This window comes from Protopterus annectens, chromosome 8.part0 (assembly GCF_019279795.1).
Source record: "Protopterus annectens isolate FY-2018-M chromosome 8.part0, PAN1.0, whole genome shotgun sequence".
In the NCBI taxonomy this organism is placed as follows: Eukaryota; Metazoa; Chordata; order Ceratodontiformes; family Protopteridae; genus Protopterus; species Protopterus annectens.
Window position 1 is genome coordinate 805,637,321 of NC_056741.1, and position 15,966 is coordinate 805,653,286.

General features: G+C 39.7%; 1 protein-coding gene across 1 annotated transcript in view; it reads right to left on the minus strand.

Moving 5' to 3' along the window:
- ATP6AP1 (ATPase H+ transporting accessory protein 1) overlaps nt 1–15,966 on the minus strand; it is a gene marked incomplete in the record, with an annotated part of 333,375 nt that overhangs the window by 184,331 nt on the left and 133,078 nt on the right. Inside the window, 1 exon segment of the mRNA XM_044080269.1 lies at nt 8,591–8,631. Coding sequence (XP_043936204.1) covers nt 8,591–8,631 — 41 coding nt within the window.

The window sequence follows — 15,966 nt, forward strand, 5'->3', positions numbered from 1 at the left end:
AGGGGGCTTTCCCAAAATGGGACTTGCTTTAGTTACCTGAGGAAGACTATACAATAACGCATTTTTGGTATTTCAGACCAGGATTTTGAAACCAGTTATTTGAGTCAAACCTTCCTATCAGATGGCTAAGCCATTTGAGGCTTCAATGACTGCTCCCAGCTTACAGTCATTTGCAAACTCAGTCAGCCAGAGCCCTTTGGTACTGGATTTTACTTCAGAAAAAGTAGATGCCAAATAGATCCTAGCAGAGAACCCTGGGAGGACTCCACTGGTGACTCATCTGTTTGTGGAGGCAACTTCCCCTATTTTATCTGCATCCTACCTGCCAGCCATTTGCCAATCCAGTGGGTAACAGGGCTTTATTCCCAGTTTACTTAGCTTTTCTACTATGTCTGAGTGGGGGACTGTATCAAAGGCTTTGGCCAGGTTGAGGTATGCAGTCTGTACTGTTTTGCATTCAACAATTCCTTATGTCTTGACTGATCAACTCTATGATAAAGTCTTTCCATGGCTTTGCATTCAAGGCTGGCCAGACTTGTGGGTCTGTAATCAGCTGGGTCTGTGGAAGGTCCTACTTTATTGCAGGGAGAATGACTGTAGCTGTTCGCCATCCCCTTGATAACAATATGTACAGAGGCCGAGACTGAACAGTGTTAAGGGTGTGGCTAAATTGTGCTTTATACTAAAGATTCATCCAGGGATATTGTTAGGACCCATCCATGCAGTACTTTCAGCTTTTTGGAGCTCTTTTAGGACTTGATCTTGTGTGACAACTGAAGGCGAGCTAGTTTCGGGTATACCTTACATATAACTATTTTTTAGCCCCAAAAAATCTCAAAGGCTTTTTCCAGCACCACAAATCATAAGCCCTAATTTTGATAATCAACCTTGCTTATCTCAGTGTCTGCACCATATTTTACTGCTAGGAAAATCATAGCTTTGATTAAAAGAACCTTTGTTGAGAATGTGCAGTCTTTACTCTTTAAAATCTTACCCAGATTTACCTTTCTGTCCAAAAAGCAAGTGTCTTAATTTCACGACTGCAAATCACAATCAGAAAAGATCTTTGAGCCTAGGAAAATAAAATTTGTTACTGCTTCCACTTCACCATCTATTTGCAAAGACTTGATAAGGCTACATCATCACCATCAACAACCCCCCACCCCATTTTCTACATGGGGCTGGGGTGTCATGTCAACTGTTGCCATCTCTCTCTATTCAATGCCACTCTCCTACTACCTTCTTTGACAATCATGACCAACTGTCACAAGCCTTCTCTCACAATCTACTTCTTTGTTGGACACCAGTTTCATAGGTAGGTACTAGGTTACTGGCCTTAGGGCCTACATAAAAGCCTAGCCAAAAAGGTACCCTGGTTTTCGCCACCCAAAAAAAATATTTTCCTGTGCCCCTGTCGAGCAGAGCCACAGCAGTGATCCCTGGGGTGAATTTCCTATTTCCCATCCAATCAAGATTTTTCTTGAAGAGTGCTAATGAGGAGCTTTGTTTGATATAGATATGTAGTTTGTTCCAGAGTATAAGTCGTCCCTGGGACAGGAATCTATCCCTCCAGTATATTCTGTTTATTGTGGTGACAAGGTTTAGGTCCCTTGAGCATGTAGCTCGGAGGAATTGGGGTTTCTTTAAGAGAAGCATTTCCAACAGCTATGGGTTTGACAGAGCTTTGTATGTTAGGTAGAGATCGCCTCTGAGTAGGTGATGTGCAACGGAGTAAAGCTGGAGTTTTTTGAGACTGTCTGCGTAGGGCAACTGTTTGAGGCCGGTAATCCTCTTTGCGAGGTATTTCTGTGGCCTTTGCACTTGTTGTAGATGTCTTGTGCGCTACATACCAAAAGGGTCATTGTACTCTATAATGGGTCTAATGAGTGATGTGTAGAAGGGAACAATTACCTCTTTTTACCTGGATGAGAAACCTTTTGTGATGGTGTGCCACATAAAAAGATTTCCTGACCACTGTAGCAATGTGATTATCAAACGAGAGACTACTTTCCACCTGTATCCCAATGTCTCATCACACTTTTGGTGTTAAGTAGACTACTGCCTATGTGGTAGTTCATGGGTACGGAGTTTTTACCAAAATGGATGACAATGCACTTTTTGGCAGTGAGCTTGAGACCATGGCTTTGAGACCAGACATCTGTCTCAGTGAGGCCCTTTTGTAGGTTGTCCACATCATTAGGAGTTTCAATTATGGCTCCTAGTTTGCAGTCATCTGCGAACTTCATTAGCCAAAGACCTTCTGTGTTAGCCTGCACTTCAGAGAAGTAGATACCAAACAGAAGAGGACCCTGGACTTAAACCTGTGGTACTCCACTGGTCTGAAGTCACATTTGGAGCCTGCTACTTTCACCGTGTGGGTTCTGCCAGTGAGCCAGTTAGCAGCCAATCTTATGACATAGGGATTTATATCTAGTTTAGTGAGTCTCTCTATAATTCCAGAGTGGGGGGATGGTGTTAAAAGCCTTGGTGAAATCTAGATACCTTACCCCTCATCTACGGTTTTGGTGACTGCTTCAAAGAAGTCTATCAGGTTTAGGAGATATGATCTACCTTTTACAAACCCAAACTGGGTGGGGTCCAGAGTTTGGAGATTACCAATGACTTTGTTTATAAGTTCCATGGCCTTGCAGACCAGGTGCGCAAGGCTAATGGGGTGGTAGTTCCTAGGGTCCGTGGTGGATCCCCCTTTGTGGAGTGGGATAACAGTCGCTGTGCACCATTCAGTGGGCACAAAGCCTAAGGTGAGGGTATGATTGAACATGGTACTTGAGTGGGGTGCCAGTCCATTCTGTAGTTCATATAGAACACAGCCTGGGATGTTTGTCAGGTCCTATGGATGCTGTGTTCTTGGCTTTGGAGAGTGTGGTTTTTACCTGTGCAGCCGTAATTACAGGAACTTTGCATTCTTCTGGAATAGAGATGGGCCCTTTAGGGGGTGAGAGGGGGGTAAAGTTAGCACTGAACCTATCTGCCAGGATGTTGGTTCTGTACATTTAGTGCCATTGTGCTGTAACAGAGCAGATTTGAGTGTTGTCATTGAGATTCTTGACATAGCTATAGAGTGCTTTGTGGTTGTCTTTAGAAACAAACAGTGGTGATTTTGTTTTTGTAACTTGCTTTTGAGGTTTTTTATGAGGGATCTCAGCTTCTTACGGAGGTTGACCAGGGAGTTCCTCCAATCATGGGATTTTACTCTTTTGCAGCAGTTTCTTTCTTTTGTTGTAGAGTTTGTTTATGGCAGGGGACCACCAGATTGGCTTCCTATTTTGGGGGATAGCATCTTGGTTCTGTTAGGGATAGCACAATCCATGCACTAGTGTAAGTGCTTATAAAGTACATTTGTGTAAGATTCAGCAGTCATACCTCTATTGTCCATCTGGATGGGTGTCGTGACATTTGCCACTACTGTCTTAAAAAACGTGAAGTTGGCTTTGGAGAAATTTTTACGGTGGTTTCCCTAATGGGGGGTGGTGGGGGCGGGATATGGATGTCTAGGGTGATTAGCTTGTGGTCGGATCTGACCAATGAGGAATTGACCTCTGGTGTGGAACACCGGTCACCCATGCAGGTAAGGAAATGACCAGGTCTAGGATATTGCTGCCCCTGGTGGTGGTGTGGATAAGTTGATCCATGGCATTGGAATTTATCAATTCCAGAAAACGTTGAGCAAAAGAGTTGGTACACAAGTAGTTTTCCCAGTTAACGGTGGGGTAGTTGAAATCGCCCATTATTAGGGTGTTGGGTTGTACCCTAATATTTTCCAGTGTATCTAGAAATGAGGAGTGGGAATCCTGGGGCATGTTGGGGATCTGTAGCAAGCTATAATTTGGATTGCCGTCTTGCCCAGAGTTAGTTGCACTTGGATAATCTCGGATGCATTATGCTGAGCAACTAGCCTGAAGATATGGATATCCTTAATGAATATGGACATGTTCCCCCGCTTTTAGTGTTTCGGTCCAGGTTAGGTGGCCGAAAGGTGTGGTATGAATTACAGCCTGGTAATGCAGGGGTGCTCTCATGGAGCCTTGAACCAGGTCTCTGTCACTGCACAGATGTGTATGTTCTCCATTTTAAGGAGTGCCTCGAGTAAGTGCATTTTGAGGTTTAGACTACTAACATCGAGTACCATTACCCACAGATTTTGCTTGCTTGCACCTGTTACGGTGGTGAATTTGTCATTTGAACCTTGCCTAAAAAGGCACTATAGGGATGGCAAGAGTCTTAGCCAGTATCCGGAATTCCAAGGGCGACAGGTGCAGGTCATCTCTGGCAAAGCATCGTGGTCTTGTCAATCATGTCATCCTAGGCAGACAGATACTGGATCTCCTTAGAATGACACCAGAAGCTTAACCAATTGTTGAAGTCAATCATTTTGCCCTTGTACTGGGTGATGGCAGGATGCTACTCAGGGCTAGGGTCATACCTGCCTGGGCTACAAAATCGGAGAGCTCCTTCATGTCTCTTTTCATGTAGTCCAGGGAGGTAAATCTCAGGCCATTCACTCCAACATGGACAATGACAGTCATATTTGTACTTGTGGAGTGACCTGAGTGCGTGCATTATGTGGCGGATCCTGGCACCCGACAGGCAGGCGATGGTAACTTTCTCCTTATTTAGCCTGATGAGTGGAACATCAGTGTGCCCGTTTCCTCCTCCTTCTTGTAGGTCTCAAATATTCTTCACCAGATTGTCTTCTGCTTTTCTTAACATGTTCCCAAACCACTGTATGTTCTCTGACCTTTTTGCAATTGGAAATGCTTTGGCTTCTGGTCTTATACCATCTTTCTCCGTCTGCCCCATGTTGTGCATCACACCACCAGTCTTGGGCAATTCGTCTCCATCACCTCTTGCTTTGACTGCTCTGCCTTTACTGCTCAGGTTTCTGTACCCTACAGTAGTACTGTTTTTTTTACACCTTACTTTTCGGCTTTTTTGGCATTCTTCTCTCATACACTACCCCCGACACTCTGTGCCAGTTGGCTGCAAACCTTCCGATTCTAGCTTTGATCTCCTTATTCAGACTTCCTTTCTCCTCAGACAACCCTCTCAGACACATGAAGCAGTCAAACTTGTTCCACTATTTTTCCTTCTATCTTAATTCTCAGCTTCTTCCGATTTCCCCCATTTGCTGCAATTGCAACTGTCTTATCTGTACTCCATTTCATTCCATTTGCCATCAGTTTTGTATCCTATTCACCCTATCCATTGCTGAAGTTCTTGCTCAGAGTCTGCCTGTAATGCTACATAATCTGTATACAGCAACTGCTCAACTGTTCCCTGACCTATCTGCTAATGAAGTCCATCACCAGTATGAACATCAATGAGCTAAGATGCACACCCATTCTCACTGAGAACAGCTCTGTGAGGCTAAATACTGTTTGTACAAGAGTCACTAGGTCCTTGAACACATCTTTAACTCTACCAATGTTTCTGGGACTTCAAACCACTGCAAGACTGCCCAAATCAGCCTTCTTGGGACCTTGTCATATGATTTCTCCAAATCTAGAAATTCTCAGTTGGACTTTCATTTCTAGCGTCTTCTCAAGTATCTGTCTCACTGCAAACATTAGGTCAGTTGTGCTGGATTCTGATCTGAATCAGAACTGCTGCCATCTCGCTTTCTACTATGCTGCATATTCATTTGTCAATTAACCTGTCCAGAACTTTCATGCAATTCGTCAGGAGTTTGATACCTCTGTACTGCCCACAGTTATGAGTGTCCCCTTTGTTCTTTAATACTGGCACTAGTACACTTATTCTACAGTTATCTAGGATATGCCTTTCTCACTACACTGCTAGGAGTACCCTCAGGAGCCATTTCTCCTCCATCTCACCAAACATCTTTATCATATTTGCTGCAACCTCGCCTGAGCCTGCTGGTTTCCTTGAATTCATTTTCCTTGGTGCTCTTATTTCTTCTATGGTGGGCTCCTTCTGTTCTATCATTGTGGTGTTTTCTTTGTTCAGAAGCTGCTGGAATTATTCCTTCCACCTGTCTTTGATGTCCTGTGGACACATGAGCAGGTCGTTGCTATATCTCTTACGAAGGAAGGGTGTCTACCTTCATTATCTTTTTGTCTTTGCCTTGCAGCCTGATACAGTTTCTTTGTGCCATCTATGGAGTCACTTTCTAGAAGCCGATATAGTGCCTCTTATCTTGCTCCTTGCTATTTTAACTCCTTTCTTAGCCTGTTAGGCAACCAGTATTCCCTCCTAGACTGGTCTCCTTTTACTATCTCCCACTTTCTCCTGCACTCCTTTCTTTAGATGACTTAACATCTGCATTCTGGCACCAGCTTTCCTTATGTACTCCAAACCTGGCTTGGCCACATACCTGTTCTTTAGTCCTTACACATGCTGTTTTGAGGCACTGCCACTCTTCAACTCTGCCTATTTCCTCTTCTTTTTGAAGTGCCAAAGACATGAGTAATTTCTTGAACTGCTGTGATCTCTCGCCAGTCAATTTCCAGGTCTTCAGCCTAGTATCTGTTGGCCTTTGAGTCCTCTCTGGTCATTTCTTGCAGTGGACTGCAGTAACCAGTGGTTTATGCTGTGGGCAGACTGTTTCACTGGGAATAACTTTGCAATTGTTGATTCCACCCCAGTTCCCTTTCCTTACTAGAAGAAACTCAACAAGAGTTGCATGTTGGCTACTCTTGTATGTGATCTTGCAACCATCTCTCCTTTTGAACCATGTGTTGATTACTATCAAACCATTTGCCAGACAGAAGTCTAGAATGGTTTCTCCTCCTTTATTCCTGTTGCCTCAGGCAGTCCTCATATCCTGTTCTGTCTGGCCCAATATGTACATTCAGGCTACCCATTATCAACACCAATTCATGTTGCCCTGTTTTACCTTACAGGTCCTGCAACTGCTGTATGAATACACCCTCTTCCTCACTCTCACAAGCCTGCTCAGGGGTATAGCCTAAGATTATGAATATTGTCCTATGAGGCTACAGTCCGATTGGCATGAGTCTGTCACTAATTGTATGGACATCCATCACAGTCTTCTGGAACCTCTCCCTCATCAAAACTCCCATATCATTTCTAGCCTGTCCTCCTCTTGAGTAGTAAACTCAAGATACTAAGCTAAGTGGCTTGGCTGCATTATCCTTCCATCTTCTCTCCTCCGTATCATCATGTCATCCACTTCCAAGTCGCATCCTATCTGTAAACCTACATTGAGTATAACCCTTCTAGTTCACGTTTGGCAGATTGACTAGTTTTATGCCCAGCTTTCACTCAGAGCTATCCACGATAACCCAAGCTGGGCTACTGGATACCAGCCGATCAGTAGCTTACTGATCCAGGGTTGCTGGGCTTTATGTAGGCATAAACTGGTCAACAGTGACACATACACCACTCCCACCATTTGCAAGGGTCCCTGGCATAGGATGGAGTAGGCCAGGTCCTCAACTCACTTATCACCAGCAAATCCCATGCCCATTTGGCAACATTAGTCAACTAAATCACAAATTTTTACACCATCAAGTGGCTAGCACAGCCATGTGATGCGGATTACGATCCTTGTTCTCCTATCTTGAGGATACTGCACACCATGAAAAATGCCCAAACAAGGGTCTATACAACTCTTCCCCCTAAAGGGCACCATTTAGAGTTTGTGTTGCTACCCACAGCTCCATTCTTGGGTGAGTTTTGAGATAGAAACACTCAGCATGTTTTTTTGGGGTGGAAGAAACCCATCAGAGACGCAGGGGGAACATGCAAACTGAAAAAAAGGCATCGGCTGGAAGTCCGAATCGAACCTTGTACCTTGTGATAGAGAAGCGAAGACTTTAAACATTATGCAACTAGCCTCTAAATAACAGAACTAGATGACAATAGGTTTTTCTTATGTTGAGCCATAACCTGGCTTTTATGCTTTCTACTTTCATCAGCATGCTCTTCACCTCTTATTTTTCAGCAGAACTAATATTGCAAGTATTTTAAGAGAGATTCCGATTTAGGATTTTTGTCCCCATTTACTGTTTGCTTTCTTTCTGATTCTAGACAAAGAGGTTAAGAAGTTGTGCTAAAAGGAGAATCAAATATTATTCTATCACAGCTCCTGAGCAGAGAAGTACAAGGCTGCCTGGCCAACGAACAACATTTGTAATGAAACATTACTATCTAATGCACTTCTATACAGCCAGGAGTTCATCTGGCCATTTGAAACCTTACATTAGCAGCAGACAATTATTCTAAATGCACAAGAAGGGCTGAAACCTGTCTGATGACAAGTAGTTACCTACTCAGAAGTGATGATGTTTCATAAATTGCAACATGAAATGGCAAAGCACCTTCTTCCACTGCAGCTAAAAACTTGGAATTCCAGCTGTGTCAGTGAGGTAGAGCCTATCATGGGAAAGTTTTTTTTTAAATTTCACAACAAATTTGTGGTCACACAGACCAAAAATAAGTGGAACACTTGTCCACCACTCTTAATACTTTTAACATATTTCTGGAATTATGGAGGAATCTGGAAAGGAATAAGTAGATCTCAAACTAGCAGAAACAGCAAGTCAAAAGATGCAGTCTGCATATTATTCGTAATCTGTAAACTTACCATTACTACGTAAAACATCTTTGGGTTCCAGAATGCCAGAGCTAAATTGGAAGGTGGAAAAAATTCAAATAAAATGTGTTAGAAATTGCAGGCTGTCAGCAATAATTACTTCTTTTTTTATTTAAAATGTTTAGATTTTTCCAGATGAGATAATAGCAAATTGTTAAAACAGTACAAGAACTTAACACTATTGTGAATAACCAACAATGACCTCAAAAAGAGTTGCTTAATTCAGATATGCACTACCACAATTAAGTGAAAAGAAAATAAGACTTGAGTAACTTACTTACAAAATTTACAAGATGTGTCTTTTAAATAATTATGAATAATGTTCTTTAAAGGTAAAATAATATTCTGTGCTGAAACTTGTGAAACTGTTCTTTATCTTAACTGTATTTACCTATAACCTTATTCTAGCTAAAAATATACAACTTACCGAGGATTTTTTTTTCATTTGATGAGTGCCAATTTATAAAATAATGGTTATATTCACAAATTCACGAAAAGAAGCAGACTTTTCACAATTTCTAGTTACTGATTTTCTGGCAACTGCTAATAGACAGCAATGGAGATGTAACGAATGATTCTTAACACGTAAGGATGTTATAGCATTAAATTCCACGTGTTTAGATAATTTAAATTTATCTGAATAGGGCTTGTGCAAATAATTGGAATTGTTTATGAAATTTTGGTTAAGAATCATAAAAAATGCATTGCAGACCAACTCTGACCATCTTAGGTTCATAGGTTCATACTAGGCTATCTGCCCTAGGGCATTTATAAGCCTAGCAAGAATGTGTTTGGCTTTCGCCACCCATTTTAAATTTATTTTGCTATGCCCTTTTCGAGAAAGTTAGTATACTGTGCCTCTGTCTAACAGTGACACAGAAGTGATACCCGGGGTAAACCTACGATCTCCCATCCACTCATCAAGATTCCTCTTGAAGAGAGTATAGGTTCATAGGTACTTCTTCCGGCTTTTCCTGGTTAGGGGTCGCCACAGCGGATCACCTGTCCTCTCATGATTGACAGTGGAGTTTGTTACAGTGTCGAGTTGCCAGCCTGGCGCCCAACCTTCCACAGAAGGCACACACATGCATGCACTCATCTCTAGGGCCAATTTAGTGTCCAATAAAAACACTTAATAGCACTTTCAAGAGACAAAATTAGCGTATACATCCTTTATTCTCCACTTATATCTTAAAAGACTTCATCAGAATGAATCAAAAGTAAAATTCAGCACATTTATATTCAAGCCATCCAATAAACAAGATTCAATTAATGTTCTTTGTAAAATTCTTTAAATCAATTATAAATGTAAAAATGAAAAATAAGGAATAAAAATAGAAATGTAAAAACAGCTTAACTACTTTCTTTAACCTTTTTTCTTTTAAAAAGTATAAATCATTCAGGGTTAAAAATGATAAAAGTGCACTGTTCAAACATGCACAACATTGTCAAAACTATAAAAACTTTCTGTTTTCAATATTACAACAGGTACCTACCGATTGGAGAGGTGGTGATAAGAAAAAATGGAACAAAGAAAATCCATGACATCTAAAACTGGGGGCTGACAAATTCCCAGGCTTGAAAGACATGATAAATATTAAATGCTTTTTAAAAGAAAAACGATTAAACATTGTTGGAGAAAGTAGTTAAGCTGTTTTTACAATTATATTTGTATTCTTATTTTTCATTTATGCATTTACAATTAACTGTTTTAAATAATTTTATAAAGACCATTAATTGATTGAATCTTGCTGTTTCATTGGATGGTTTGAATATAAATAATGTGCTAAATTTTACTATGATTCATTCTGACGTCTTAAGAGAGGAGAATAAAGGATGTAGATCCTAATTTTCTCTCTTGAAAGTGCTATTACATTTTTTTTAATATTTATCAGTGTATTTATTTACCACAATCGGTTTTGGGTTGCTTGTTGTTTTAACTTACTATATTTGCAATTACATGTATTATTTTTTCAGTCTTACATGCTGCATAAAACCAAACCAAACCAAATGGCAAAAAGGTCCCACAGGCAAACCATTCAGTTTGGGGAAAAAAAGAAAAACAGCAAAGCTAGAGTTTTAGCTTTGTAATGGTGGTCCATGGGGTATATGCAAATGATCCCTTAAGGACAAAGTATTTCAGCTACATGGCATCTGAATGCCCATGACCTTTTACGTCTTTAAGGGTACATTCAGCCCAATAAAGCAAAACCTCAAAAGCTGTGGACACGCATGCACTTTAAAAAACAAAGACAACTGAGGTACAAACCAGTGAAGTTGTCTACTTCTCAATAAATGAGGTTGGCTAACAAATCCGATGGGCCTGCAATTACCCAGATTTGTGGAGGGGCCACTATTACAGCGGCCATTTTCAATGCATTACAAACCCTATGAATAGGCTGATGACAAACAGTTTAAAAAGAGGATCAGATAGCACAGAGTTGAGAGAGATGAGAATAAAGCATGGTATGTTGCCCCTGGACCCAGAGGTACATTATTTGTAGCCTCTGAAGGGGTTTAAGATTTATTTTATGGGAAATTTTCAAGGAAAGTGGAGGCAACAATGTGGGTACCAAGGAAACTGGGCAACAATGTGGCTAGAGGAGGTAAAATTAGCACTAAAATTATCTGCTAATATACCTGACCATATCCCTTGGGATTGGACTATATTACTGTTACAGCTTTGGGTCTCAGAGATGATGTACCTACTGAAGCAAAGAACAAACAAGTTACACACCATCTGGGTGCAGTTGAAGTTTATAATATAAGGCGATGAACTAACAGCTGTCTGTAAAAATGTAAAAATGATCTCATAAGGCTGCCAAAGGCAAGAGAACATTGTCCTTCATCACTAGGATAAACTGCAAAGTCATCAAACAAAAAGACAACACCCAAGACAGATACAGGCAAAACTGTTTTCACTCATGTGAGCAGAACAGTGCTCAAGCCTGGAGAATTATGGATTTATACATTTGCTAGTCATACATTTTTAAATTTAAATATGTGCACTCCTCCTTAACAATGACAATGTTTTTATTTTGCTCAGGCTAGGAGGACAATTTTCAAAGTCAGTTTTGGCCGATTTGCATACACACTGGGTGGTCTTTTGTATGCAGGCAGTCCATGGGTTAAGGACAAGATCTGTTTTTAGTCTGTCCTTAAGTCAAATTTGTATGCAAGTCAAAACAAATACATATGGTTCTTATTAAATGGCACTTAGACAAATGTTTGCCTCAGTCTAGTATTTACTTTAATTTTCTTTGCATATAAAACATCCAAATAAAACAAAAAATCAAACATGATACTGCATACTGTAGTAATACTGCAAGTACAGTGTAACAGGACAGTAACAATGTTAACACACTACAGTACAGTAGAATGTTCTATACAAAACAATATATGTTTCACACTTCTGTAATACAGGCATCACCCACGAATGTTTTCCACTCTTTCCTGAACTTAAGACCTTTGCCAGACCTCCTATTGTCACCTAGACCCTAGTGAGCCGCAATGGCATTTGCCCATTCTACTGTACAGTACAGTAACTGCTTCAATACTGCGTACAAGACAGCTGTCATGATCAATCAGATCACCAACACAGCGCTCTCTTGTTCCCTGTGAAGGTGTAAGTAACTGTTCTAACAAGACGTGTGAGCAGCTTCACAAATGGGGAAAAGGAAGGTACAACATAATTAATTTTCAAGGTAAGATTTGGGCAACTTTAAGGATTTGTATTTATTATCACATTATTTGTGACATTGCAGCAGCCCGTTCTTATCTATGGGTTGTCATGTCAGATTCCTGTAACCTGGGGACTGCCTACATTGCAAACTAAGACTATCGAAATGTTTGTTTAATGTTAATTTAAAAAAAGACGTGGCCCTTCTGTGTGGTCAACAAAAGAAGCAAGAATTTCACATTTAAGCTAAAACAGTTTCTCCTGTTGTAAGAATGTGAGCTCTGAGAAAAGAGATATTTATAATTACCTAAACAAGTCACAAGTTAGGTTACAACCAGTTCATATCAATCTCACATTTCAATTTACAGAAATAAAGAATCCTACTTAAGTTTTATTTTACTCTTCTATTAAAATACTTTGATTTATTACATGAATATATTGATTCTGTTTTCTCAGCCTAATTTTGTAAATTAAAAGTGGAAACAGGGATAATTAAATCACAACAGATCTGTACAGAACCACAAGGTCCTGCTGACAACAGAAAACATTAAAGGTGTTAAGTATTTTATATGAGCCATCCGCTGCAGGGGTGTATCTAGAAAATTCTATTTTGTACTCCACGCTTTTTTTTTCCTAAGCCATATAGCATTTAGAACGATGGACACATTTCTCAAAATATTGTTCCTCAAGCACTTAATGTATATAGTACTTTCAACCCCCTCCCCTCATTAAACATACTGTTTTATAGGTTCATAGGTTCATACTAGGCTATCTGCCCTAGGGCATTTACAAGCCTAGCCAGAGTGTGTTTGGCTTTCGCCACCCATTTTAAAATGAATGTTGCTTTGCCCTTTTTCGAGGTTAGTATACTGTGCATCTGTCTAACAGTGACACAGAAGTGATACCCGGAGTAAATCTACGAACTCCCATCCACTCATCAAGATTCCTCTTGAAGAGAGTCAATGAGGGACTCTGCCTATAGGTTCATAGGTTCATAAATAGGTTCATAGATTAGTACTAACCTAACTGCCCTTGCGAGCCATTTTAAGCCTAGCCAATTATCCCTTGTGAGACTCAAACCCTGCACCTTATGTTTGTAAGACAAACACCTTAACCATTAGGTCACCCTCCCTTGTTACAAGCTATGTACCTGTTTGGGGCACACATTTAGACAGTTGTAGACATACTGTGGCCAGAAAAGTGACAATGTTCCTTTTATGATTTTTCATATAGTTTTATGTACAATTTGGATAAAACCACAACTATATATATATATATATATATATATATATATATATATATATATAAAATACTATTATCGGTTTAAAAAATAATACTTAAAAATGCTGCTTTAACATTATATTATGCTCAAACAGCAGCAGAATTGATGTAAAGCATGTGTTTTTTTGCAGTAAAATAAAATATATAAAAACGCTACGCAGTCTGGTTTACAGTTTGTGTAAACAGCAGTAATAGGATTTCTAACACACATATGTAGTACACACTTCTACAGAGTCTGATGTTTGTTCTACTATATTTATTTAGAAGTTTGTTTTGATCTCATAAAGGCTGCCAAAGGCAAGAGAACATTGTCCATCACTAGGATAAACTGCAAAGTCATCAAACAAAAAGACAACACCCAAGGCCAAGATTAATGACCTGGACTTACTTTATTGGCCACAGTCCTTTGAGGTGGGTGTGACCTTGTTAACTAAAATGTATAAAAATTGTTTTCTGTAGCTTAACTGTCAATCACTTGAGCCTCATTCAGTTATTTTCATCACTATGTTGTGCTGACAATTACATTTATATCTTTTGATTAACCCTGTTGTGACTCCGTCTATTACTATTTAAGCTAAAATGAAGGCCTTAGTTTCTCTATAGGGTAGTTTCTCTCTCTACAGTTTTCTGTTGCAGGATGAGCTCACTGCATTCTCGAGGTTACTCCTTAACTTCCTGACATAACTTAAGACTTGTAACTTCCTCTGGTATCAAGACCAGAGGTTACGCTCGTACTGTTGTTTACGTTTTCTAATTGTGCTCTAAAGTTACTTGTTGGGAAGCAATGGTATGGTCTTGAGGTAGGGGGGTGCAAATCCTTTTTTTGGTTACACATTTCAATAATATATGTGTAGTTAAATTCAGGAATAAACCTGTGGTGTATCATTATATTTATGATAAATGGGTAGGGACTTTTCTATCCAGCTCTTAAGGTACTTGTAAAAGTCAGAGGTGAATGTCGCAGGCCTCTCAGTTGGGTTTATTTATTTTTTTTGGGGGGGTTGCACTGGTCTTCTACAAGTTGAAGTAGATTTACCATGGAAAAAAAAGAGTCATATTTAGTAGTGGGGTTGTAATACTAAGCCTGTGGTTAGACTTAACCATGGAGGAGTTGACAAAGGGTAGGGTACAGGCAGGAGCTAGGTTGGTACAGACTAGGACAAGTATAATACTGCCTCTAGTGGCCAATTCTGCAATTTACTACAGCACAAGTTAAAGGTGCAGAATGTTAACCTAATCCCATCCCCCAATTTAATAAAAGCATCATAACATAGGCATTTCTAATTTCCATAAGAATTATATAACAGACCACACAATGGACCGATGTTCTAGTCAAAAGGTGAAAGCATGTACAAAAAATAGCTTGAAAAGCAGGTGAGTAAAGTGACAAGGTAATGAAGTGTTAAAACACTTAGAGAAGCAAGATCACTAAAGAAAGAGAGTTACTGTACTTCATTCTGTTAGTTAAGCAAATGGACAGTGAAGTCATACATTTTCTGATTGCCAGTTACTAGGTATGATTCATCATGAACAAGCAAAAAGTGCAAACTGCAGTATAGATATATGTGCAAAATAAATCCAAATCATCCCATATAAATGACCTTCAAACTTTCCTTAGAATATGCAGAATGTACCTTTGTAGTACAACAAACGTCAAATCAGTAACATTAAGTAGTTCTCAGAACTGAAGTACAACAGACAAATAAGTAAAAAGTTTCTACTTCATTTAAACTGTTTACCAGCAATTCTTAGTGTACATGTTTACGACAATGTAAAACATTAAAAGGGGATTTCATTTAACCTTGAAAGCACAAACTACTTGGGTCTTTTTCCTTCTCAGAACAGTGTAGTTATAGACAAGTCATAGCAGAATGCATACCCATATAATGCATGATTAGAAATCAGCTAGGTCAAATTATTCAGGACCCAATCTAAATTAGCGATAAAAAAGTACAGTTCAATAACATCAACAATCTCTCCAATTCCTACTCAAGCCATCCCCAACCAAACTTTTTCCTTGCTTGAATACCTGTGGTCCTAAACGACCATCTCCCTCCAACAAACTTAATACTGCACATTTTCTTTTGCTGTACCAGTTTAAATGGAACAATCTCTCAATATTTCCTACTCAAGCCATCGGCAACGAAAACTGTTCCTTGCTTGACTACCTGTGGTCTTAAACAAATGGCTCTCTCCAGCAAACTTAATCCTCAAATTTTCCTTTGCCATACCAGCTTAAATGTGTATGTAACTTATCTGTACTTTTTAATTTAAGTAAACTTTGCGACCACCTTCCTCAGCAGCACATCACCGAAGTGCCAACCATCTTTCCACTCAATCTATACTGTTCTATCCCACCTACACATTACAGTCATACTGCTTTGTACCCAGTTAGATTAGTAAGTCT